General features: G+C 37.0%; 1 protein-coding gene across 7 annotated transcripts in view; it reads right to left on the bottom strand.

Annotated features, from left to right (window-relative positions):
- ROCK2 (Rho associated coiled-coil containing protein kinase 2) overlaps positions 1–27,588 on the bottom strand; it is a 55,632-nt gene that overhangs the window by 24,778 nt on the left and 3,266 nt on the right. For 3 of the 7 annotated variants that reach the window (XM_026078989.1, XM_026078995.1, XM_026078940.1), the window contains exons 2-8: positions 22,293–22,393; positions 15,180–15,317; positions 12,312–12,572; positions 6,664–6,808; positions 3,255–3,393; positions 1,505–1,596; positions 545–704 (exon numbers count right to left, since the gene is read on the bottom strand). In XM_026078989.1, coding sequence (XP_025934774.1) covers positions 545–704; positions 1,505–1,596; positions 3,255–3,393; positions 6,664–6,808; positions 12,312–12,572; positions 15,180–15,317; positions 22,293–22,358 — 1,001 coding nt within the window. In that variant the 5' untranslated portion in view covers positions 22,359–22,393. Of the gene's footprint in view, positions 1–544; positions 705–1,504; positions 1,597–3,254; positions 3,394–6,663; positions 6,809–12,311; positions 12,573–15,179; positions 15,318–22,292; positions 22,394–23,116; positions 23,187–23,712; positions 23,940–27,588 lie in introns of all 7 variants that reach the window. The other 4 variants (XM_026078949.1, XM_026078959.1, XM_026078979.1 and 1 more) reach the window with 4 other exon arrangements.

Raw genomic sequence — 27,588 nt, forward strand, 5'->3', positions numbered from 1 at the left:
TTCTCTCAAGTCTTAATTTGTCCTAGGCTGCTCTCAGAATGAGTACCTCTTTCCAGCTTGACCTTTTCTTAAGTGAAGTATAACATTTACCTTTTCAAATCAATAGCACATTATTATTTTTAATTAACACTCACAATTATTCCATAACTATCAGATACACTGAACCTGATTAATGATGCAAAATCAAAGCAAAATGGATAGAAAGCTATGATCTTGTGTAAACTTTCTTCTAAAGCAACTAAGAAAAATCTATATTACAACTAAGTTACAAATCTATCAGTATTTTAAACCAAAAGCAGATTTTTAAAAGACATTATGTAATGTTATGCTTATAAAATACCATTTGTTAAATTAGAGTTATCAAAACAATCAAAACAGTGATAACTAATATATCCTACTTAAAATCACCATTTCACATCTTCACCATGGGACAGAATTAAATATAATGCAGTGAATGAATAATGTATCTAGAGTAAAAAAAGTATAGGAGATGAGGAAAAACCTCAGGTGTATTTCTAACAACACATATTAAAATGTCACATACAAATTGTCTCTATAGTAGGTAAATCCTATAAAAGGCAGCTGGTTTCCCACGAAGGCTTTGGGGATTGGAAAGGTTTCCACATCTCCCTTGTCATCCTCAATGTCATCAAAATTACTGCTGTCTATATCACTGCTCAGCTCAGGAACAACAGGAGCTGCAGCTGTAAGAAGGGGAGAAAAAATTAACTTTACTCCAAGATTCAACAACCTGGCATATACTGGTATCTCTATAACGTTACAAAGCCTACAATATGTCTTGCTGGTTAATATATATTAACCATGCAACAGATGTGTAAATACTACCGCCAAGACTTTTTTTCTGAAGAAAAGTAATTTTAACATTAGTTTCCAAATGTATGCAATTTCTAATGCACACAATATATTTGCTAATGTAATCAAATTTTAGAATACAACTCCAAATACAATCAACATTTTAAGAAACTTCAGTAAATTTATCCAACTTGAGAAGTTATGATCAAACTCATGAACTGAAGTGTTTGGGGGAGTTTACCGAAAGCAGTCAAGTTCAAATTGCCTTAAATGAACAGTAGTAAACTGACAGACTGCTCTTAAACTAGTTTTAACTACAGAAGGTAAAAAAGCACACACGCTCCCCCCCTACACACATGCACCCCCCCCCCCCGGCCCCCCAAAGAAACAGAAGGCAATAGGCTTTCTCGTTGGTCAGAATTCAAAAACCATCCAATTCTGTCATTCAAAACAGAACTCTATAAATGAATAGCATGATAAACATAAGGATAGTTTCAGCAGGAAAAATGTATATTTAGTTTTTATAATAAGCATGATAAATAAGAAAGTTTGTGCAAGCTTCTTGATAGACAGAAAATATTTACTTAATTTACACAGCCTGAATTCTTATCCATTCCTACTACTACTGAACAAGTAGGCTAGCTTATGCAAATACTGAATAAAAATACAACTTTTAAGCTAATTTACTTACTCTCTCGAATGTTATCCCAGTTCCACTGATCGCTCTTAAAGAAAGGGTGATGTTTTATTTCTTCTACCCCATTTCTCCCAAGTCGCACATCCCTAAACAAAGCAATTAAGCCAAATTCACATTAGGAAAAACAGCACTTCATTTTTGTTATTTAAATTCTGACTTGCTCCTAATCAGCAAAGAAACATCCATTAAGGAGTTGAGGTTGGTCTAGGCAAGCCACATAAATGGTTTTTAAAAAAAAAAAAAAAAAAAACCCACAACAACAAAACTGACCACTGATCTGCAGTTTTTCATACAAAATGTTTTCAGTGTTGTAGCAGGCACTCTCCTTGCAACTGCTAAAATGGCCAGAACCTGGAGTCTGCCACGTGTGGAGTAAAGCAAGAAAGGGAGCACAGAAGCAAAGGAAAAAAAAAAAAAAGGAAAGAAAAAGAAAAAAACCCTAAGAAAAACCCTAGGAGGAAAAAAACCTGCAGAAGCTCAGTGTCTGCCAAACCACATGACAAACCTTAAGATGCAAGTGAAGGAAAGTCTAACTTAGTGCACAGAACAGTTATTCAAAGCTTAACTGAAATAAATATTTTAAGAATTCTACCCTCTGCCCCTAGAACCAGCCCTCACACATCTTTTGCTGGTATTTACAACGAAGTAAATCTTCAGTGCAACAAGAAACTTTTAGTATCACTGAAAGAAGCCTCTCCTAAACCTATCTACCAGAACATGCGTACAAACAACGCGTACAACAGAGCTAGTAAGTCGCAGCGTAGACGCTTACTCCTGCTCGTCACTTTAAGTGCTTCAGCAGCCATCACGCATACAGAAAGAAGGCATCTGTTTTAAATAAATCGCTTGAGCACTGTATTAAATATAAACAGGAAGACACGCACACGTAGCGCATGCCGCATGTGCATTATGAAATGCTGCTCATATTCTCTCTCTACCCTTTAGCTACTAAGGGCGAGAAACCCCACAAAAGCACATCTTTCGTGAGCCTATCTTTATCTATCTTGTTCAACAGACCCGACAGTCCCTCTTTGAATACAAAATCAGTATATCGCAATTTTTTCTTTTTTCACTCCTGATCACAGGAAAATGTAAGCAGGCATCATCAATCCACTAGGGACCTGCAGTGTTCTTCTTTTAAGTCCATCAGAAAAGTCTAAGAGATTCCCTGCTTTCTGGCACTGAAGAAAATTTGAGTGTTTAGGTCAAGAACAAGCTTACACAGCTTAACACCAATAAACAGCTCGGCTCCACAAAGGGAGACCTCTATGATCTGTTTATAGCCAAAACAACACTCTTTTCCAGCTTGCAGGCTGTAACTGTAAATTAATACCACAAAGCAAGTGAAAAAAGTTCAAATGGTTTAAGCAAACTTAAACTCAGTAAATACGTGTCTATTGCATAGAAGACTTTGTTTCTATTAGTTTTATCTAACACCCCCTTAGACCTGCAGCACAACAACCTGGTCTCTGTCTTTAGGAGCTTACAAGCTGCCTTTCATGCTACACTCGGGAGGATTCGTTTGGCACCAGCCGCATTGTGACCTGGAACTGTCAGACCTGCTCACGGAAATAAAACGCAGAGCCTGCAAAACCACCCCAAAAGAAAAACCCGAGAGCAGGAGATTATGCAGAAGAGATCTGGAGAGATTAGCACAAGTAGATGGAAGGCATTTATTTTTGTAATGTAAATGTGCTACGACCACCTAAAATAGAAGTAGTACCAAAAGAATATATACACATACCTGTCAGTTAAAAAGGCACAGATAAGATTCTTTGCATGCTTAGAGATTTCCACGTCATCTGGGAAATGCAATGAGTTCTTATGATCCATAATTTTACTGTAGGTTCCTACTAACGAGTCTGCATAAAAAGGAGTATCGCCTAAAAATAATAAAATTGTAAATTAACAATGTTTTTTAGTCAAGTTCAAGGCAAATATGTTAAAAAATATAAAAGATATAAAGAAGAGTCTAGGAGCAGTTTTAGCTGAAGTTTGTTTTTTTTTTTTAGTTGGAATGCAGGGAACAAAACAACGTACACTGCTAAAAATATCCCCTCCCCCGAACGCCTGCGTTGCAAACTAAACCCTTCTCCATCCTGCATATCACTACCAAGATTTTGCCCACTGAAATTATGTCTTTTGTTCTGCCTCTCGCTGTGTTTTCCAATTTACTCGAGGGACGGCAGCGGCACACATCCCCATCCGCGAGGGCTCCCGCAGGCCGGCGGGACGGAGGCCCCCTCCGGCTGGTGTCAGAGGCACGCAGACCTACTCTGCCTGCACCTGCCTAGGGTAAGCCAGGGCCAAAAAATAACCTTCACAGGGTGCTACCGCACTGTTAAAACCCCTGCTAATAAACCTTGTTGACTGATGAATTCTATTAGCTTGGGTTCCCGTACTAACATGGGGAGGTGGCTTTTAAAGTCCAGCCCTTTCTCATCCCAAGGTCTGCAGGCTTTAATTTTAGCTTTGTTGCAGACATCTCCTTGGGAAGGCAGGATTAGGACAGCTTACAAAAATGACACGCACATTTATTGATGCTGATTCAAGTTAGCTGACAGCATTTTGAGTACGCAAAAGGTTTGGGTTGGTTATCAAAAAGCTTTCAACTCCTAGGCAAGTCCTTCTTCACAACCAAGCAATAAGCTTAATGGAGACGCAGAACAAGCAAGTGAACTGGGCACAATTTTTCTCCATCCTGGTGTGGTGTGTGCGTCGGGAGAGAGACCATGCAGCAGCAAAGTCAGCATTCTGATTACACACTTGCAATAAGTTATTAAAATTTTAAAAACCTGGATACATGAAAAAATGTATTAACAGACCAATGTATAAAAGCCATTCAGCTTTCAAGACGCATATAAAAACAAATTCGGTCATTTTATGGCAAAATAACAAATTAGCACATATCAATTTGAGTTAAATATTGAGATTTTTAGTATTATTTAGGTTGTCATACTAGTACATCTGTGCAAAAAAAAAAAATTCATTCTAATCGAATGCACTAATTCCATGGGTGTTTGCTGCTGTCTCCCTCTTTCCAAAACTTCCTCCTCTCAGTTGTCTTAGGTCTTAGAAAGTTTTGATTTAGGCCACACTTTGAAACAATCCTAATTCACCGAACTAAAGTAATTATAGGATTCATCCTCTAACATTTTAGCTTTTACTTAAATGCACAATCAGAAGTAGTACGATTTGCATCGGTACTGCATCTTTATTAAAAACAGAATGCTAAAATGCTTTATGCTTTCTTTAAAACATAAAATTATATAGTTTTAAAAGACTATAGACAGAGTAATTGATATGTAAAGGCAAAATAAAATAGATGCTTTCTACCAAAATGTATGATATGGAAAGACTAAATATGATCATCAAGAGAAAACCAAATTCAAAACGCGTCCACAAAGGCTTTTAAAAACAATTGTTGTTAACTGGATTTTGAAATTAATACTGCTACTTCAGAATGGAAATGATAGTGCTAAAATTGTTTTATGTGAGATATTGTAATATGAAGTTGAAAAAGAATAAATCTTCAATAAACAAAATACCATAAGATGATAGTAGGGATAAGGGTTTCATCAAAGCTCAAAGTATTAGAAAAAAGTATGTGGAAACTAAGTCATTGAAGAAAACAATGTTGGCGCTGTTAGACAGTAAATATAGTTAAGGTTGGAATATGATGATGGTTGTAGAAAATTACAGGGCATAACTAGGCCCTGTAATTATCAGTATAAAGGTGAAGCAGGTTTTAACATTTCAAAAAGACTGCATAGATAGAAGATTTCCCATTTCACAGGAGGAAAGATGATCAGATAAATACCATCTGAAAAAGCAGTAAAAAAGCTTCATTAAAACCACAAAGAATGAAGACAGTATTCAGCAGAAAGGGTATAGTGTTAACCACATGTAGGTTTATGCCATGGTTAAAACTTCAACAGAAACAAAATTGTTACTTTGTTCCCATCAGAAAAAGAGCCTGAAAAATCACAGTATTAATGAAAGCAAAGTTTTCAGACTACAGTATGCACAAGAAAAAATGATGTTGAGGGCTAAAAGAAAAAACCCACAAAACTAGTAAAAACAGTGTAGCTTGAAACATTATAACAAGATATATTTTGGATAGGAAAATATATGAGATCTATAAAAAACACGGTGTTGCCATGAAATGTAGACAGATTTTTGTCCCAGTCAAGCTCCCTTATATAATCTAATTCCTGCAAAAGCTATACCTTCCCACATTTGTTCTTTTTATTTTTATTAGAGGAATAAAAGAGAAAACCCTCTCCTATATAAGAAAAAAAACAATGAAGCTCTGAGAAAGCATTTTTGGACAGCTATGTTCAGTATTTTCGTAAGCTAAGAATGTTATTTATTACTAAAAATTTTTATGAGAGACTATTAATTATAAAACATTCTTTCTATGTCAAACTGCTTCCATCCCCAGAGAGAGAGATGTTTCAATAGCATCATAGATCCAAGCATCTTTCCTGGCTCCGGATGCCAGAAACATCAGATCTGAAATATTCCCAGAACATGCTGATTTGGATTTTGAATAATTATACGCTCGATTCCATCCTTGTATAATCAGTATTTTGCTACTAGACTGTAATACTGATCTTCAGTGTATTTTAAGCTGCGGATGACTCATCTCTTTAGCAGATTATATTCTATGTCAGTTGCTATAGCAGTCCAGTGTATTTTACTGGAAAATCCTGACTGAGGCATAAGGAAGAATCAGGCCGTAGTTCCATAGTCAAGTTAACCTAACAGAAGCCCCTGCTAGTGCTGAAAAAAAGCAGAAGCATCCCTCCCACTCTTTTCCCATCTCTGCATCCCTGACAACTCAATACTGCCCCTGAGATGGCACAAGCATTCCTGAGACTGCAAAGTAAACAGGAAGCCGACCCAAGTTAAAACTATTCTAAGAGTTAGCTTTAAGCTGAGCAAAGTCAGGGAGCTAAGCACTGTGCAAGCGCACAAGCAGTCGTTGTAGCGTGAGAAGGCAACGGAAGCAGGAGAGAAACAACAGCATCGGCCAAAAGTAAGAAGCTATTAGATACTCAGCTACAGCCAGGCGCATTGTAGTAAAGCACAGATAAAGCCATAGTAAAGACTACTTGATAATCCTATTGGCAGAAAAAATTGCTACTCACCAACTAGCATCTCGAAGAGGAAGACCCCGACAGACCACCAGTCACACTCCCGTCCGTAGTAGCCGTCCCCGCCTTGGGATTTCAGCACCTCGGGCGATATGTAGTCCGGAGTCCCGACTGCCGTGTCACAGCGCACCATGCCTGTCTGCACAAACGCAACCGTTCAGAGCTTCTTTAATTACAAATGCTGCACTGTCTTTCAGCAAAATTACTATCAGCCCATCAAGAGCCCAGAAAAATATACGAAGTATAACCCAAAATACTTGGTTTGAGGGATATTTTTGAAAGCATCTAACCATTTCTGCACCAGAAGCAATGTGGACTGAAATGACAGTCCCTGATAGGCTCTACTCCTCTGCCTACTCCACAGCTTTTTTCCTTTTTAATGACATCTTTCAAGTGTTAACAAAATTTATGATTTAATGCTGGTTTCTATGTTAACAAATTGAACCACAGACCCTATTGGACTGGTTTATATACCTCACTGAAGTGTAGGACAAGCTTCTGAATAATTCTGAGGAGCGTGGAGTTAGACCTCATATAGCAGATACATACCATTTTTATCTAGTTTAGACAATAAGCAAAGTTATAAGTAAAGTGTTGTAGTTATATGTTTTTATTTAAAGATAGCAAATAAGGAAAGGAAAATCTATTTTAAAAAAATCAAAGCTTTTTTTAAAAAGAAGTAAAACATGAATATATGAATTATTTTTATTAACATATTAACATAACTGTATTAATGGAATAATTCTTTATCCTTTTTGCTTCACACTGAGAGACTAAAAATAAGCAGGAACAGCATCAGATCTGCCAGCATGCTGGTTCAAACTTAGGAGGTTTGTTTCCTTTAATCAAATTCATTGCATTCATTCCAGAGAGACCAGATGGATGAATGAAATGAAATCTTGGATGAAGTTAGAAAAGTACCAAAAATACACTCGTCTTTTATTCTGTAGCTCAGCCTAAAGTCTCTTCTAAGTCATCTTAGAAAGTTCTTTATACATTTTGCCATCAGCTTTGGCTGAATATTAGTATATGATATTCGTAGCAACAACTGAAACCAAAATACATTTTTAAAGAAATTAAGAGAAACATTTTGCTTTCAGAACTATACTGACATGTAAAAATCAGACACCAAATTGTAAGATTTCTTTTCACATACAATATGAACTGCTAAAAGTTTTTATTTATGTACTAAACCCGAGTAATAAACTGGTAGGCTAAAATTAAGGTGATGATTAAATACTGCAGACCTAAGGAGTACTGAAATGTCTTCCTCATAAATGCTTATCTACTTCTAAAACTCCATTATGAAGCTGAAGTCTAAGTAAAGTGTAACTAGTGCCTGTTCTAGAATGAAGAGCAGGTCAACCTCTGTTTTCTATGCTAAAGTACATAACCTGGCCATCCTGGCATAAGAAAGTGAAATAACTTTTTAGAATAGACAAAGACCTATTGCCTTCTCGGACTGAGAAGAATACAGATGAGTACATTTAATACTGGCAAATAAACTAAAGCAAAGTCTCTCTTTGCTTCGAGCACTGGAGAAACTGCTGTAGGTTAGTCTGATTCTGCTGATGAACTAGGACCGTGGCATCTCAGTGAGGCAATAGTCCCCAGCACTGGTACACGTCCGTGCCTTCCTTATCCAAAGGCAAAATTACAAAAAGGGAAAGTCTGAGTCTTTGCTCAGTGAAAACTGGCTGAAGCCATCTGAATCCCTCCTCAGGAAAGAAGCTTCTTTAAAAGCAAAGTCACCAAAACAGTTCTGAAAGATTTCTCTGAAGACCATAGCTTCAGTCGCAAGAACTATGTACTTCGACCAATCTCAACACTGTGATACCTAAGCACTTAATAACATGCCATTTCCCATTCCTCTATAATTAATACAACAAAACAAGATCACTTTTTAATATTTTATACATGTTAATATTTTATGAAGTCTTATGTAAATAAATCAAAGGTTGTGCCAAAGAAAAACCAGCCCTACCTAAATCTAATGGCCAGTGTTCAGCAATAAGAAACCTTTTTTTCAAGGATGTTACAGATGCTAAAGAATTCTAGGTAAGAACACCAGTTTTCAGACAAGATGTCAAAGAACTGAACAATAAGGCAAACAAAAATATTTCTACAAGCAAAAGGGCCTCATGTGCTAATAGCAGTTTTCAATGGACTGTATTTCTCCCAAGCATGTGGAGTTGGCTGCACTTTCTCCCCATAAAATTCTCTACCTCCCATCTCAAGAACAAATCTAAAAATGCATTATCACCTGGCTACAATATTCCCAGACCACTATTCCTCTTGTTTACACACTGGTTCTTTCCAAAAACTTGGGTGTTGCTCTGTATGTATTTTTAAGTACTGGATACTCTTAATACTGCAGTCTGACTAATTTCTGTGATCTCCAACATCAAAGCCAAGGAACCAGAGAAGTCCTCTTTGAGCAGTACATGACATTTTGACATTCTCTACATTCTGCGAGATGACTTCTGCATTCTGTATTTTCATCATCTGACGAGATCTAAAGGGTGCTGTTTTCTCCGGATAAAGTCTTATTTCTGTGTTTCAAATATGAAGCCTCTTTGTTTTATGCCCAAGTGGCGCACTTACTCTAGCAGTTCTGAAGCAAAGGTTCTTCTCATGAGTCTAAAGCCTGCATATTACCTGAGACTTTTCTCATCACCTCAAAAAATCAATATAGACCTTGGAACTGCATCTTGAGGGAGGCTCCTGCAGCTAAAGTGAAGATGTGCAGTGCAGAATTAAAAATAAATAAATAAATAAACAAAGCTCTCAACAAGACACAGGACAAAGTATGTCCTCAAAGCTTATGAAAACTTGGACCCAAAGTCATAGTGTTTCCTAGCCTCATAGAGAAATATTATATTGCTGAGGACAAAGCAGTTCTATCTTCATCCTCAGGAGCACCTCAGCCAGACCTGAGCAACTTGCTGTCTAGGAGCAAGGCTTTCAGGATTAGACTTTCACTCCTTCATGAAGTCCTTTCCACTAAACAAGAGCTGGAGGGTACTGGTGCAGAGATGGTAAGAAAGTTCAGATCAGGTGTCAACACCACACTTGGGCTTGCACACCATGCTACAGACAAGTAACTGGAGTGAGAAAGATCCCACAGAGTTTTGGATGACATTTAATGAGAAATGAGTGGAGTTCTAGAAAGAGGAACATGCTGCTTATTTCAAATAAGCTGCCTTAGCTGAAGGGATATTACCAAAATGGTAAATGTTCCTTCTCTCAGTCTCTTTCCATCAGATACCCTTCCCAACCTGTGCTTGGCTGAGAGCTCAGTTAGCATAGGCCGGAGTTATGAGGCCGAGCCTGGAGCCCGACAACCCAGCAGTGCTTGGCTCTACGATATCTACAGTAGTCAGCGATGTGACTCCAGTTTCTTACCCACAGAACCCAAAGGTTTGAATCTGGCGAAACCCGCACTAGGGTAGCTTATAACATCTAAACATGGAGAGAACTACAGCTCCTACTAAGACTTTGAGGTCAACTCCATTCTTTATTCAGTTATACAGATATTTGCCTTGCTGCAGATTAAAAAAAAAAAAAAGAAGAAGAAGAAAAACTAACCCACAACTGAGTTACATAAACGAGCCAGTTCTTTTTATATTGGAAAACATCACTGAAACATTTAGCAAATCCTTCCATATACTGGTTAGAAGGAATTCTACTGCAAGTGTCTGGACTGGCTTGGAAGACTTAAGAGAATACAGATTTAAATTCCACTACAAATAAATAAACAAACAAACAAACAAACAAATCTCTCTTCTAAACTGCATCTCTTATCAAATTGCAGCAAAATTTTCCTGGGCTCTCAACAGCATAAGGAAGATGCTAATGCGTACAACTGGTAAAAGAACTCCATGTCAGAGAAAATAACTATTGGGTAAGCATATATTTTCTAGAAATCATCCTGCCAACATCAATATTATATTTACACAGCTGGGATGTGTTCATGTTTTGTAAGAAGCAGCATGAGATTTGGAGACAGTCCAGAACCCTTTCAACTTCTAAAGCTTCTGGTATAAAATATTTTTGCCATTCCATTGAGTCTGAGAAGGATGAAGAATTTAAAATCTAAACTGTTAAAAAATTAACTTCTTTAGGGGATCACTGATTCATTGATGACGCCCAGTTCAAACTGGAGGTTGCTATAACTCTTTATGAGAAATCTGCAAATGCTTCTCACATTTACAACAAGATCAACCATATTTTATTATTCCTTTCCTTTAACAAGAAAAAATAAGCTTAGGTTTACCATTTCTAGGATCCCTCAAACACCATAAGGAATCACCACTTTTTTCTTTTGGTAGATTTACATTACAAGGTTTGTGAAACTTTTTTACTGTCTCTTCTGATAAACATCATAATTGCTTAAGGCCTGCTAAGAACTGGCAGTCTGTTGGCTCAAAACTAAGGTTAATTTTGCAAGGACTAAGGGGTTCACTTTAAGAGCTTAAATAGTACTTTTGATTTTTCCAATTAAAGTAAATGCTGTCCATTAAAATGTGGACAACTAAATAATTGAAGTGGAGGTAAACAATCTGTCTGCCTATGGAATAACATCTACAACATCAGCAAAACTAAATGGATTAGTGAATCTCAATAAACAGCTGTAGTTGTTCAATGAAGTTAATATATTGTCACATGAAAGAAAAGAAAAAAAAACCCCACAACCCCCTAAACCAGTGCTCCTAGGTAAGCTTAAGACATTTTCATAACGATGCAAATGCAAATTAAGCAGACTGCAGAGATTCTACCAAGCACTGCCTAAACAATACAGAAAGTTTCTAGCACATTAATGCAAACAAGCTTAAAAAGGATCATCCTTGCCAACGTTAATATAGAAACCTTTCAAAGGCCAGATCAATGATAACATACATTTATACTAAGTTTGAGAATTTGTTATACTGAAGAAGCAAGAGTATTACATTACAGCATAACATATTGTTTCTCAGTGAAGGTTAAAAAAAAAAGCGCAAACCACAAAAAAGTAGCTTTATATTTAACTCTCCTTAAATAATACAAGGTAGTACATCTTGTTAAAAATAATAATAAAAAAGTCTCTCTGGCTGTGCATGGTAAAATCTGGACAGTTTAAAATATACAACATCTTGAGTAATAGTTAGGATAAATCTTAATCAATCTATAATGTGCCACTGCTGCCTGTGACCTCACTTTAATGACCACTAGGGGATGCTAAGAGAACAACCAGACATGGTAAAAAATCATAGGGACTGTACCTTCTCTTTAAAATAATTTCATTTACAGAAAAATGTCAGCTTATGAACTGTTCCAGCATTACTAATGTTGAAACTAGGAGTTGTCTTATAAGCTTTTCAGAAATTTGGCAAAAAAAGACAAACCTCAGAAATTCATAAACACATATGCTCTCAGAAATAACAAAAATTAAGTTTATTTCCTTCTTCCGTGTGCCAGAACAGTTTATTATAGACAATGTTACAAAACTTGAAGTACCCTGTATTTAAAATTTGGAAACAAGGAACAGCTTTCCAACCAAGTGGACAATTTGATGAATATTCCTTGGGGTATTATAACTCGCACAAAAATAAACCTTAGAATTACAGTTTTATAGATGATAAATTAGTCTGTTGCATACTTACTTCATCCATTTTCATGCAAGTGCCAAAATCTGCCAGCTTTAGATGCCCAAATTTATCTAAAAGCATATTATCAGGCTTCACATCTCTGTGTATCAAGCCCATGGAGTGAATTGCATCAAGTGCAAGAACGACTTCGGCTGTATAGAACTTGGCCCATTTCTCAGGCACATCGTAATTGCTCATAAGGTTTACAAGATCTCCGCCTGGCATGTATTCCATTACCATATACAAGTATTTGTCATCTTGAAAGGCACAAAAAAGCTGCAACAAAAGAAAAGAAAATGCAGCAATTATTTTTCAAAGACAGCTGGGAAAAATAATAAAGTACTTTATCTTGAAGTTTCATTACATCTGAACATACATTTTCAAGATCTGTGTAAAGCAACTTTATTTTTTATATTCAAATCAACCACATTATATATTAATTTTGGCAATAACTTCAGGTTTATTGAAGTTCAATTTTTTTTTTCCATTTTTAAGGAAGAAAAAAAAAAGATTTCCTAATTACTACTCTGGTATGAGATCTCCTGAATATCCATGTTTCTTGGCATTCAAAAATATCGTTAAGAGTTATAATGCAAAATGCTAACTCAGAAGGGAATTATCCTGCATTGGTCTGAAAATAGCTCAACAATGAACAGCATCTCAGACTGTTTCTGAATTTCACATGTATTTTATGCCACGTCTCTGTAAATATTTGTAACAACACTTGTCACTAATGATTTCCTCCTAAATCAACAAGTACATTGAAATGACAAAAAAAATACATGTCCCTGAAGATAAGAACCATAAAACAACGTAAAGTATCTGTTTTTAACAATGAAATGTTTGGTGTATGTGGCAGCTAGTATGTTACTTCCTGACATGATAATGAAAATTTAATCTCTTTAATATGCATTTCAGAGCTAGAGCACTGAAGTTTAGAGGCTTTCAGTTATACGTCACCAGGTCTGACGACAGCCCAGAAGAGCAGAGCATTACCATCAACTGTCCAGCAACTAGTGTGAAACAGGCCTCTGAAAGTCCCTCTCACTTTATTTCTAAGGGAATATTGCTCCTTTAAGCTAAAAACTAAAATAATCCACATCTTCAAGCTACCAACACAAAATCAAAGGCAGTGAATAAAGAGGATGAGTGGAAGGGAGGCATCAAAAACAAGGAGTCATGAAAGGTCATGGAACATTATGGGGAATGAAAGGTAGGAAGATTATTAGGGAGACTGGGGCTTTGGAGTAAAATTTACTGTATATTATTAACAAAGGACATATATATTGCACTGCTGCAGCTGGATGCTTTTGTTTTCATAAATAATACATGCAATATAGATAATGTGATAATATATTTGGTAATTAAAATCTAAATTAAAAACTAAAATAGTTTCTTTATTTTCATATGTAAAGATATTAATATGACACAACAATAACTGCAAACATTATGCCCATATTTATCACTTTCCACGATTGCTCTCAGAGGATTTCATAAAAACAATATTATCTAGGGCTCTGGTTTCATTTGTTTTTCGTGCAAAAAAGAAGGCACAAAGAAGCTATGTGACCTGTCCCAGTTACTAGCTGACAGCAGAACCTAAATTTTCTTAAAACCAGCTGAATACCCTATCCTTTGCAATACCTAAATATATCACGAATATGCTTCATCATAGAAGGCACAGCTGCAACTATATTTTAAGTTGTTCAAGATTTGCTATTAACAAATACACACACTCATATTTATATAATGCTTGCTACACTTTCCCTTGAAAATTGAGTCATACATTTCTCATTACTTTCAGTTGCAGGATACTGCAGTTCAATTGTGAAAAATAAAAAACCCTCTGTCATTAGAACAAAAACAAACTAGTAACTTAACAGAATAGATGATGTTTTTATTATTTCTACCAAGCATAGGCAAGAATATCCTCAGAATAGCAAAACATACATACAAATGAAAAAACTTGAAAACACTGTTTGCATACATGAAGTGAATTATTTTGAAAAAATGTGAAAAGTTTAAGGTCTGTCTTTAGCTTTTAAATATACAGAGGCATGGCAATATACCTGAGAGTGTTTAAACATATTAAGTATTTAACAAAATAAAGTACTAACAATGTTAGTAAAACATGTGTTCACCACACATTTTATTAATTGGTCTAATTTACCAATTACAACAAATTGCACCATTTAACACTAATGCTTCCCAAAGGCCTAATCCATATTACAAATACTATGATAATGCACATCATGAGACAGCTGCAAGCAACTGTGCTAAGAAGCAGCTAAAGTTAACTCTCCATCAGCTGGTGAGTATCGCTCCTGGGCTGAGATGCAGTCACTGACCACTAACTGAAGATGATTTAAGCGCATCAGTTTTAGCCTCCTGTCTTGCAGGAGGCTAGGAGTGTGCAGTCACCCATATCTCAGCCGAGAAGGCAGTAACTTTTTAAAGCACGCTCATATTAATTGCTTGCAATCTAATGATGCTATCACTGGGAAAGACTGACTTTAACAAATAATGCTGACATTTGTTTTTACATTCCTACAGAGATTTTTTGTTAACTGCAACAGTAACTCATTTCGTTTCCCTGAAAATGTTACATTCCAAGTAATTATGTAGCTATTTCAAAATTCTGTTTAATTCCATTTTATGATGCATTTGAAGTGACCAATACACAAGTTAATCTGCCTTACAGTGCAGCCAAATATAAATGAAGAACAACAAAACTCAGCAAAATTTCTGTAAATATACATCTTTAAAAGCAAGATCTGAATCTAACATATTATTTGAGTTTAAATGCATATTCAAAACCAACCCAAGGTTGGGAAAGATTTATAGCTTTATTATTATTATTATACTGGTCCATATCTTCCTTACCTGAACCACCCAGGGACTGTTGGCGAAGGCCATAATATCTCTTTCTTCCCAGAAAAAGGCTGAATCTGATCTCTTGATCATTTCAAATTTACTAAGTAGCTTCATTGCATAAACCTTCTGTGTCATTTTATGGCGAACCTGTTGGTTGAAAAGGACCAAAACAACATTTTTAATATGTCTTGTAAACAAAATTAAATACCAACATAGCATATTTCTCCTATTTGCAAACTGTTTTCTGGGATTTGATGACCCAAGGTCTTCCTATATGCAGATTTCTACACAGTAAGAGCTTGAGAACTTCCAAACCTGGAATGAAAAACCTGATGGCTGCTCCAAAAAACATAATGGGGCGAAACAAGAAGGATGCCAAATGAAGGAAGCTATGCCAGAGCCTGGCCAGCTGCTGCAGCTGCTGCTGCAACCCAGGAGGAGGTGTTGCAGGGGCGGGAGACGGCAGTGCCCAGCCGAGGCTGCAGAGCTCTGTGGGCTCTGTTTTCTGATGACACACTGACGTACAAGCGTTATGAGGGGTGTCCGCAGCAGTCAGCTTACTCAAATTGAAATTACTAAAAAGAAATTCTCAAAATGAGAAAAGTCTCACTTTCCTACAGAGAACGGAAATGTTGTTTGTAGTATTTTCTGAGTGACTCTGCTTACTTCATATAACCCAGAACACTTAAAAAAAAAAAAAAGAGAGAAATAATTCCATTTACAGAAGAAAAGGAAAATGCTCTTCTATTTCCCCATCAAAATCCCATCATATAAAGAAAAATAAAGTATAACTCAGTTTTTTATTTTCTTATGCTGAACGCCATCTACCAGTTGATCCTTTTATTCATTCAGCGATGTTATAAATTCTGCAAGCAGTCCAGTGCTTCATCAGTCTCTTCCAATGCTTGCTTACTTATTATTTTTACAAAAATTGACTGCTTCGATTTCTTTCCTTAGCTGATTCCTAAATCCATTTTGAATGGTGTAAAATCAATAATATACAGGTTGCGAGAAATCTGAAATTAAAACTTCTATCACAAAATCTGGAAAAAAATTGGAAAATTCTTCATCTGAATCCATGATGTATACAAATGTACATGAAACAGAATCCTTAGAACACAGGCTGTAAAGACATTACCCTGTTAATGAAACAAGGTTAGATTTGTTCAACTTTATAGAGTAATCACCTAAAGGATCCATGTTTTAACAGTGAGCGTTCCTTGAAGAAATCAAGCTGAAAAGTTTTCAGCTATAACATGTCCAAATCAGCAGAAAAAAGAAATTAACTGCATCTTAGGTGTCTGCATACTTTCTTCTTATGAACTTAATAAAAATTCAGTGGCCTAATTTGCGAAATCAGAACCAGATGGTTAAGAGTTTCTGGTGCATTCTAAGATATAACATTTAGTAAAATAAACCATATCCCCCAAACCTATTAGTTTATACACTGTCCAACGTAATTATGCTACTTGGAAGAATGTTTAACAGCATCTTTCTTTGCCCAGCAGTATACACTTTGTGCCCATCCTGTCTGCAGTGCAAAGCTTCAGGAAAGTACCTTCCGTTTGCTCTACACTATGGAAGCATCAGTCTCCTTCCTCCTGCGGAACTGTAAGCATTCACATCGCTCAAGCCAACAGGCAGGATTTGTAGAAACAGGATAAGTATTAGCTGAAAAAAATGGTCTTGGAAGCAGTGCAATTACAAATAGAAACACTGTCATCTATCAATCTGTTGTTCTTCAAACTGGGCTTTTTGCTGTCAAGATACAGGTACAAACATTTTAGGATTAGCCTCTTGCATACTTTAACACTAGCCAACAACTTTCTGTAGAGCTAGATCAAAATCCCCCACCAAACCCCAAAACAGAAACACATTACCTGCATACATTAATAACTCTAAAAACAGGTGTGTTTTAAGACATTAAAAACTAACCCACTAGTGAACGTGTCCTATCTAAGATATTATTTTGAGAACTGCCTACCTCCCATTTACTAATCCCAGATGGGATTATTTACAAAGAACTGGTGGAGCACCACAAACTATATTCCGTAAAGTAGAGCTTTTGTAATCCTTCTGCTCAGAAACAGAAGAAACACAAGGTCCATCAACCTCGAAGAAAATACTGCTTTATCAAAGAAGTGTTTTCTGTGAAACTGCATATATAAAACTCTCTAACGTATTTTACTAGTTTATGATTCCTCAGACCACTGTGTGCTCTCGCCTGGGTGGGGTTAGTATAGCTGACTTCATGTAAGAGAATAATTGTTTCCTGCTACCAGAAAAAAAAAGTCTCCAAAAGTCAGTACAGCCTGAAACAAGCTCCTGCACAGGAAGAGCAAAATAAATAAGGAGGGGACAGAAATCAGTCTGTGCATCTGTCTGAGGTAGTGCTGTCAGGTTATTAGTTGATTAAATTATTTCTTGAGAAAGTTTCAAGATAGATCTTTTCTCTCTACAAAAACCAAGGCATTGAAGCAGCACCCAGCGTGCAGGCACATCCGAAGGCTGGCGGTGTCCTGGCGTGCCTTACAGGTGAACAGGCTGAGCAAGGGCATTGCTTCTCATAGCACTCCCATGGCCCCTTGAAGACAGGCTCTTTAGGCGTTTAGGCTGCTGTGCTCTTTACTCAAAGCTGTATTTGCACATATAGACACTAGCTCATACAGCAAATTATCCCGCTATTAAACTGTCATGATATTTCAGTTTCTTCCAACTGTTTAAATGAACTGCCAAATTTAAACTCCAGGCTCACATCACTAGAGTCACTCTCAAAATAGGTAGGAAAATCCCTTCATGCCAGTATCATAGAGTAACATGGCCTGGTTTAACTCATGAAAATGCATGAAGTAAGAATTTCTCTCTAATCTGCCTCACTAATGAAAGGTAAAAGAACATCAATGATAAGACTTTCAAGAACAAGTAACCACAAAATGAATCCATAATTCCTACAGCATTCCTATCAGGAGACAATCTGTAGGTAAAGAAAATAAGACTGTTTTGAGTTATCAGATTAACTACATAGTATTAAAATTGGTACCATTTTAAGAAAGAAAAGGAAAATCCTAGAATGCAGTACTGAAATTAAGCATAAGATTTTGAAGTAATTGTAAATATCCCAAAATACTGAACAGAGCCATAGGAAATTACCACAGAAATGGTACCATAGTTAACGTCCTGGAAAAATTTCCAGCTAATAGACCACTACTGCTTTATACGCACCACTATGGAAGTGTGCATCAGCTGCGGCTGGCAAACACAACCTAATATACCTAATACAAAACCCTTAATGGCAAAAACTACCCGTGCTCACACACAGCGCGCTAACCACCGGCTTGCAGCACCATGCAATCCCGCAGCACAGACTGCCGCCCGGACATGCCTCGCTGCCCAGCTGCCAGGAAAAGCGCTGGCCTTTCTTTCCTTTGCTCTTCTGCAGGTGTACGATGGGGGCGGCGCGCCATGGCGCTGGAACGTCAGTGTTTTGTCATCAGACCTGGGAGAAGGCACTGAGCATATGTTTCGGTTTCAAAGCAAGAGGATTTTTGCTCAAGTAAAAACAAACAGAGACGTACCCAGGACATGCTTTCATCAATCACTGTTTCTGCATAAATCACGAGTACCATATTAAGCACCGTAATTCAATTTTTATGTCTGCCCTAGACACCAGTCACTTTTATTCACTCCCTGCATAAGAGAAGAAGCGATCCGGCAGCTGATGACGGCTGTGTAGCTCTGCCCACCACGGCAGAGCCAGCAAAGCCGAAGGCCGGATCGCAAGAGCAGAGTTTAACACTTCTGGAGTTGTAGAAAATTGTTTTTCCACCAAGTCAGATGCTCAGACCGAAATCTCTTTACTGGACAGAATTTGTAAGGGAAAAGAGGCAGGTTTTTGTAAATCTAGCTACGAGATACAACAGTGGCGAGCGCGTTTTTCATAGTAGCTGGGATCTGGGGGAAGCTCATCTCTACACCCCACTTCTCTCACAGCAGACTGCCACCTGGGAGCACAGACTTTGGATTTTTTTTTCTTTTCTTGGAAGGAAGGAAGGGAGTGATAGGCTGTATATTTTGCACGATACGTTAACACGCTCATTTTTTGGCTTATTTTTGTGTTACAAATATTTAACAATGCACAATTGCACGTGCTGACAAAAGGATGTGAAATTCGTGAACTTAACTCATATATTCAAGCATACTTTATTTCTGGTTCTTTCCGTGTTTGGCCCAAACTGAAGCAAACTTCTATTTTGATCACAGAATGTGTTGCAAAATATTTTGATTCCTGCAAGTCCATCATCTGCAGCCGTGGCGTTCACATTCTGAATGGCACAGAAATAGATATGGCTGCAGCTCAATCGTTTAAACTTGTATCATACCTTGTGAGGCAAAATATCTAGGTATGTATGCCCTCATCACTAGCTAATATTAGTACAGGTCTACAGTTGTGTTTATTAACCCACTGCTTTTTAGCAGTAATGGAATACAGTATTATGGTTTCTACTTATATTTTTTAGATCCCAGGGAAAGAGTGTTCTTTCAAATTGGTGTGAAAAGTTCAGTGTGCACAGACAGAAATTTCCTTCCAGTCCCAGGCATTTTTAACTTTGTATTTTGGGGCTTCAATGGCTTATTAAAAAAAAAAAAAAAAAAAACTTTATATGACCAAATTACTATGAATATTAACATTACATTATAATGATGGCAAATGACAAGCAAAGCTTTTCTTCAGCCCCCTTGAACTACCTAAATAATTACAGTATGTACCCCATGAACTATCGTCTCCAAGTTAGAATTTTTCAAAGGTAGGTACAGGTATGACACAGTGAACTAAGGAAAAAAGTTTCCATTCTAAGCCAGAACAAATTTAAAACTTGTATTTAAAATTAAATGTAAAAAGCAAAGGAAGAGTAGTTAATTATTTAGAAAATCCTTAAGCGCTTATAAATGTGCATAAGAAAACAATGTATTTTGATTTCTGCAGCACATGAAAAATACAATCCCCTTGCATGCTTCTAGCAAACATATCAGCATGACATCTAAAAAATGCACATGGCTTTGGTTATAGGGATCTCTTTTTTATTTTCCCCTTATAACAGATGGAAGAGGAACTCTAGTCCTTACAAGCTGATTTTACTAGCTACCATAAGTGGAAACATATAATGAAAGAAAAATCAGTATTAGAAGACTAGAATAAAATATTTGACACAACTGTCAGTGAAAAGACAGAGGCCTAAGAGCACCATGCTTTCTTACACAGCTCCCTGCAGCAGCCCCTTTTCAAATATGTAGGGTTCTGCTGAAGGTTTTGTTTTTTATCTCTTGCCAGCAAGGATATAAAAGCACATGCAATATATACATTAATTCTTTAACGTCTTGATTGTGAATGGGTATCTTTGGAAATGCTACTGTCTACACTTCATAAATTCTTCTGAACACAGCAAAGTAGAACAGACCCAGAAAGAAACAGGAGAGGAGCAGCTACATTCTCATATTGCCACACATGGATGAAGCTGCCTTAAAAAACAAAATAAATTAAAAAAACACTGATTAAATGTTTTTTACTGTTACATGAATCACATCTAAATTTGAAAATTATGCATGAGTCATACAAACATTCTAGCCGCAGTTTTCCCCCACTCTATTTTTCATTTGACTCTGAAAGGCATTTTACACAATTTGTCACGAAGAATATTTAAGCAAAAGCTTCATCTTATTTACATTGTATTAACTAAATGAGGAATCCAGTATTTAACTCATCTACCACAACAAGTGAAGAAACACCTCTAGTAATTATTTCATCAAGAAAATAAATATTGACTTATTGGTAAAGAAGGATCAAAATTACATCTGTTTTAGCCAGCACAACTTAGATCAAGTCACTGCTAAAAGGTAAACAAACAATAAGAAAAATAAAAGTCTTATAGGCTTGCTTTTTTTTCTTTACTTTCTGTTTTTCATCCTGAGTAATTTTCTTCACTCCAGTTTTATTATTTCACCAATATTAATATGGAAGATACATAATAAAGTTATTGTATTTATACATTGTGCAGCTCCTCTAAGCACTTCAGAGTTGTTTTTAAAAACTTACATTTCTTAACAAAACCCCAAAATATCATCATATCTTCCAAAAATGCTCTACATTACAAAGTTATATGATTTTACCCATATCTTAGTGCAAAAATAGCACAGAAGAATGAAATGCCAATTTCGTGTCAAAAAACACAGGCAAAATTAGCACAAGGCAACAAGCTTCAAAAGCTGCAAATTACTCCCCTTTCCATTGACTTGCTTCACATCTATCTTAAGCTAAAAATGCTTATACAGACAATTATCATGGATCAGCTGATACAGTGCAATCTCTTAATTCATGATAACTTGTTCCTGGTGTTTGCATTCTCAGATGCCATTTGGTCCTTATTTCTACACTGTATTTCAAAATTGACAGATCAACCCCTTTTATGCATATGCTCACAGTTTTGTATTATTTATCACACAAAACAACTTGGAAGTCCACAACAAATCAAAATTAAAGGCAAAGCAGCCTATGCATGATGCATCAAATTACTCAGTGAAAACTTTTATTATTTTGTTTTTATAGTTTAATTTATCTGCAGTGTAGATTTAAAGACATAACACCACCCCTATGTTAGATCTTATATACGATACTATGCTGGCGGGCGAGGAATGTTAAGAAAAGAGTCTTAACAAAAAACATTTACATGAATAATATTAGTTAAATACAATGTAAACATCACAGTTACGAAAACAAAACAAAACTTTTCTGTTGCACTATCAGCTTGCTCTTAAAAAGGAGGGTTTGAGGCATTATTATATGTTGACACTTGTGGCTAAAAAAATTAAAATTGCCATGAACTGCCTTTTTCATTTTGGTTAAAGTCTGGCAAACTGCTTCTTGATTCCTTCCCTCCCATTCCAYCATTATGATTAAGTTTTAAACTTAGATGTACTATTTATTATGCACAAAAGAAAATAATACCTACTTTAAAATTTAATTTTTGTAACAATCCATTTTTAAATGCAACGCGTGCACGATTGAAACAGGGCAGTTTCTGGCTGGAGCCACAAATCTGTCTAATCAATAAATCAGGACATTCTTACCAGCTGCACTTCTCCAAAAGCACCTCTTCCGATCACTTTAACAACATCATAGTCTTCAGCTTTCATTTGTAAAGCTCGGATTTTTTCCACAATTTTCTCATCTAAAACAAATTGAACAAAAGCTATCATAATGCATGCATAACAGAATACAAACATTTTTGCTAATATTTGTCGTTTAGCGTCAAAGTAAGTTGTTTGAATCTAAATGTTTACAGCCTTCTTGGTAACTCTTTAAACATTCAATCTCAATTAAAAAGCTCCTTCTGGTATTGTCTGGAAAAGAGTAACAACTTCTACCTTAAACTGTAACATTTAAACTTTTGAGGAGATTTAACTGATTCTCATTTCACGCCTTTAATAATCATTTATGAGCTTCCAGGAATACTCTGATAACTAAAAGAACCAGACATGCCTATCTTGAATCTTTCAGATATTTATTCCTTGCCATCTGCTGTGCTTCCATCAGCCGCTGACTTCCACGGATAACACAGGAGCGTAAAGTACCCAACACACAAAAAAGCACAGCAGGTGCAATCTGCTGCTACGCACCTGCAGGATTCAACAGCAGTCAGACAATGAGAAATATAACTCAATAACCTTCCTGCACAACCGCAGGCTAGCTTATGCAAGGATATGACTTTGGATCCATTTATTCATTCCATATGACATTGTAATTCAGCTTAAGCATGCTTATATCACTGCTGGCCATCTCAAAGCGCTTTCCTTAATTATCATTGCATGCCTAGTTCTACACTTTTGAAAATTAAATCAACAATATTCTGCTCAAGTATATTTTGGTGCAATAATCTGAAGATGAGCTTTACCTTTCAGGTTTTTTTGGTTTGCTGCTGTGGGAATCTATGAGGAAATCCAATGAAATTCTGACCTCTAATTCTAAGAAAAAAAAAACAAAAAAGGAAGGGCCAAGGTTCTTAATTTTGTAAATGTAGCATGCTAGTGAATGTATTCCTGGCTAAATTCATTTTAAAATCTTTTTTTTTTTTTTTCCTCCAAGGACAAAAGATAATAGAAGCAATGAATGGAATCTGTAATACTGGAGGTAATCATTCTTAAGTGTGACAAGCTTTTGACACTGCCCCCACACATACTTAGATGAAGAACAAAACTAAACAAAAGGTTGGCTTGAGCAAGAACTCTTCCAGGAAAGAACATGAAACTGCTTGAAGAGCTGTAGATGCTTTACAGCCCCAGAGGGGTGTAGAGGTGCATATTACGAGATCCCCGCTTAGAGTGAAAGACTGTGGGATTCATTCCCAAGAAAGGAATTAAAAGTGATCAGAGACTTGGATGGGGAAAAAAGGATCAGAGGTACAGTTAATTTGGTATGACATTACACATGACTATGTCACTGGGGAGTTAAGAATAATGAATATCTGGCAAATAGTTCAACCATTCCTACATCCTCATGAAGGGCAACCTGGCACGGTGCAAGCAATCCAGGAGATTCCTCGATTCCATCAGGGACACTTTTTTCATCCAAGTGAGCAATAAGCCAACATGACGAGGCACTCTGCTAGACCTGGAGGAACTGGTCAGGGACGAAGTCGATGGCAGCCTTCACTGAAGCAACCATGGGATGGTGGAATTGAAGATCCTGAGAGAACCAAGGAAGGCAAACAGCAGATCCTGGACAGAGATAATTTCTACATAAATTTGCAACAGCATGAAGCCCAGTAGCAGAAAAATGTCAAGTGAAAAGAAAGATATTAGAGGAACTGTGCAATCCTAGATTATAAGAGTCATATAAAATATCGTAATATCTGAGTAGAAGCCCTAAAATGTGAAAATATCCACCACCTATGATTCAGGTTTCTTCTTCAACATAGCAAGGACAAGGAATGTTAGGTCGCAGGAGTGTTTTAAGTCAGCTTTTGATTTACTACTCAAAAATGATGCTGTGAACTTGAAACAAATGGAGCTTCATTTTCTGAGTGGGTAGAGATTTTGGATCAGACATTGACAGCTGGCAACAAGAATGTGTCTGAAGCTTACATGTGCTTGTGCAAATCCCGTAAATACCTGATTAAAAAGAAGAGGAGAAAAAGACTAGGCTTTTCTGCCCTTTAAAAGAAAAATGTTATACTTAGGTTATTTTCTCAGAAGTTAAAAAGAAAATATATCAGGCAGTTATGGGCCCTATATATGGGAAAAAAAGAATGCAAGAGTGAAATTTTATCCTTACAGACCAGAGACGCTCAGTCAGTGAGTGCTGCTATGGAGCATATTAAGCCGAAAGTTGCTGCTTTGGGCAAAAGTCTAGCCAGAAATTAAATTGAAGTACAGCCAGAAAGTACTGCAATCTTGCACCCTCCCTCAAACAAATCAATCAAACAGAAAACCTGAAGTAAATAGGGATGCAGACACAATAGCTGGTCAAAGGGGAATGGGGAACAAGAAGCTGCTGGAGACCTCGCAGAAGTAGCAGTAACTAGCTTCAGACAGGCTAGCATTTCCCCTTCCAGAGAAAAGAAAGGGGCACACAAAAAATATTTGGCTCTCTGTAGACCAACACAAACAGAAGACATGGAGACATACAAAGCAGCAGTCCTCTGACTTTGAGAGGAGCCACCCCTGACCACATGAAAATGAGTCTGATGGAAGAACTGAACTGCTTTAGACCAAGTGACCAAATGGAAAAGTGGGCTAACAACACTGATGTATATAACTTGTTTATACTTTTAAGACATTCTGTCTTAAAAACTTTGACTCCAATTCCTGCTTTCCTTTGAAAAAGCTGATTATTTGATACCTCCCCCATCACTACTCTTAATAGAATGATATTGTTTAAAATGGAATTGAAGCCAAACCTGCCGAAGTGAGTACAATGACCTATCAAGGAGTGGCCTTAAAGAAGTTAAGAGAAAATCAGAGGGGCAATTAGTCACTAACTCAACATGAGATCTACACTACACTAAGTTTCTAAGATTTCTCTTGGTATCCAACATTTCATCTGTTTCACTGATAGGAAGTATGGAATACAGAGAATTACAATCATGATAATCAATACGGCATGATTAATACCATACTAGATAAGGCATTTATGTCATTAACTGCAGAGTTGGCCTATGACTCATAAGAATTGTTATCTTTGCAAGCAGCTCATCTGGATTAACTTTGCTTAATGGATACGGCTTCTAAGCAGTATCTGCTTGGAGAAGGAAATGGCAAAAAAATACTTTCCAGGAAGTCTCTTCAGAGCTTTTGCACAGCTGCTACACAAGTGACACACTTGAATTAAAGGTTCCTTCTAGTGTAAAGATGTATGTTGCCATTACAGTTGAAAGTTCACCATCCTCCAAAACATCAGCAAATCATTCTAACAATGGAGGTTCCAATTTTTGAGTGATGCTGATTAATGCATATGAAGTCACTGGTGAGTTTACAGAGTCAGAGTTCTTGAACTGTATTGGACATGTCGATGGAACCACTCCCTCTTGTTCAGATTTCCCCTAAATCCACTCTTCATTCCCTTCTATTCCTGACCATAGGGTATCAACAATTAAATATCTTTAACTGCTGTCTAAAATTGTTGCTTAATTAATTTTTTTGTTAAACTGAAAGGATATGCAGTACACGTGTGGGAGACCACCTAAAAAAGGTGTAAACCACTAAGACACGATTCAACACTTGGCAAATCTCAGATTGCAGAAAAGGGGAGTTGGAAGAATTTACTCAATCTGTTGTCATTGTTAGGATGACAGAAGAGGAAACGATCAAGAAAGATTTGTTATGCCACGACTGGGAAACTCAAGTTTCTTCTCTAAAATAAGCAAGTTAATTTTTGCTCATAGAGGACTATAAGATTCCTCTCATTGTTTGGGGAATTCAATTTCAAGTTATGCTTTCCCGCCCCATGAAACCCTTTGTTGTTTCTGAGTATCCTTTGTTGGATACTCAGAAAAAGCAGCAGTTTAACCAGAGTCCTAATGGTTGATTAAAGTAATATAGAAGACTGATAGTAAGTAGTAGTACTTATGTATGAGATATTGATGTACTTCGTGATAAATACATGTTCTGCTTTGGCTCGGTGTCTTGAAGAATGTGGCAAGAAATGAGAATAGTAAGGGAAAGCAGGGCATGAAAAGTTTCTTGCATATTAAACACCTGAAGAGGCTTCTTCTGCAAAGTGTTTCCAGAAATAGGATGTACCAAACTCCTACAGTAAGGGCAATTAATAAATTGTAACTGTGAAATGAGTTAAACACTTGTGTTTCAGCTTGAAATTATGCGTTGAGTTGAATATCATTTAGCATCTCAGCTGAGACACAAACTATTTCACTTTTAAATTAAAATAAGCTTTCGATAAAACACTAAGCTGACTACTAATAACCTGCAGTATGTCTGAATTGGTGGATATTCAAACCCCTGGGAATATGCTAAAAAATTCTCTTCTTCTTCAAGTGATATTGTGGAAGAATTAGGAGATTAAAATGACTAAAACTGTGATCATTATAGCAATGTTTTCCACAATTTTTTGAAGATTTGTTTAACATGGACTATAATGATTGTAAGCTTCAGCTACTTCATGTTGTGTTATAGAGCACTTGACTCACAAAATGGCTATGCCACACCTTTGCAGTTGCTTCAGCAAACCTTTCTGCCTTCGGGAGGGATGCGGTTCCTAGGCTCCTAGAACATACCACTAATCAGAGGTCTGTCAGATTCTTTGGACAATAATTCTCATCTAGGCATTTGAGACAGCTCTTCAGATGCTGTGAAAAATCAGAAAAGGCAAGAGCTCATTCTCCCTAGCCTATGAGAGCACCAACTTATTTTTCACAGAATCACAGAATGAATCACAGAATGGTTGAGGTTGGAAGGGACCTCTGGAGATCATCTAGTCCAACCCCCCTGCTCAAGCAGGGTCACCTAGAGCACATTGCACAGGATCACATCCAGGCGGGTTTTGAATATCTCCAGAGAAGGAGACTCCACAACCTCTCTGAGCAACCTGTGCCAGTGCTCTGTCACCCTCACAATGAAAAAGTATTTCCTCATGTTCAGATGGAACTGTCTGTGTTTCAGTTTGTGCCCGTTGCCTCTTGTCCTGTCTCTGGGCACCACTGAAAAGAGTCTGGTCTCATCCTCTCGACACCCTCCCTTCAGATACTTGTACACGTTAATAAGATCTCCTCTCAGCCTTCTCCAGGCTAAACAGGCCCGTCTCTCTCAGCCTTTCCTCATAAGAGAGATGCTCCAGTCCCCTAATCATCTGTGTAGCCCTTCGCTGGACTTGCTCCAGTAGTGCCACATCCCTCTTGTACTGGGGAGCCCA

Source organism: Apteryx rowi, unplaced genomic scaffold (assembly GCF_003343035.1).
Source record: "Apteryx rowi isolate R43461 unplaced genomic scaffold, aptRow1 scaffold_114, whole genome shotgun sequence".
NCBI lineage: Eukaryota > Metazoa > Chordata > Aves > Apterygiformes > Apterygidae > Apteryx > Apteryx rowi.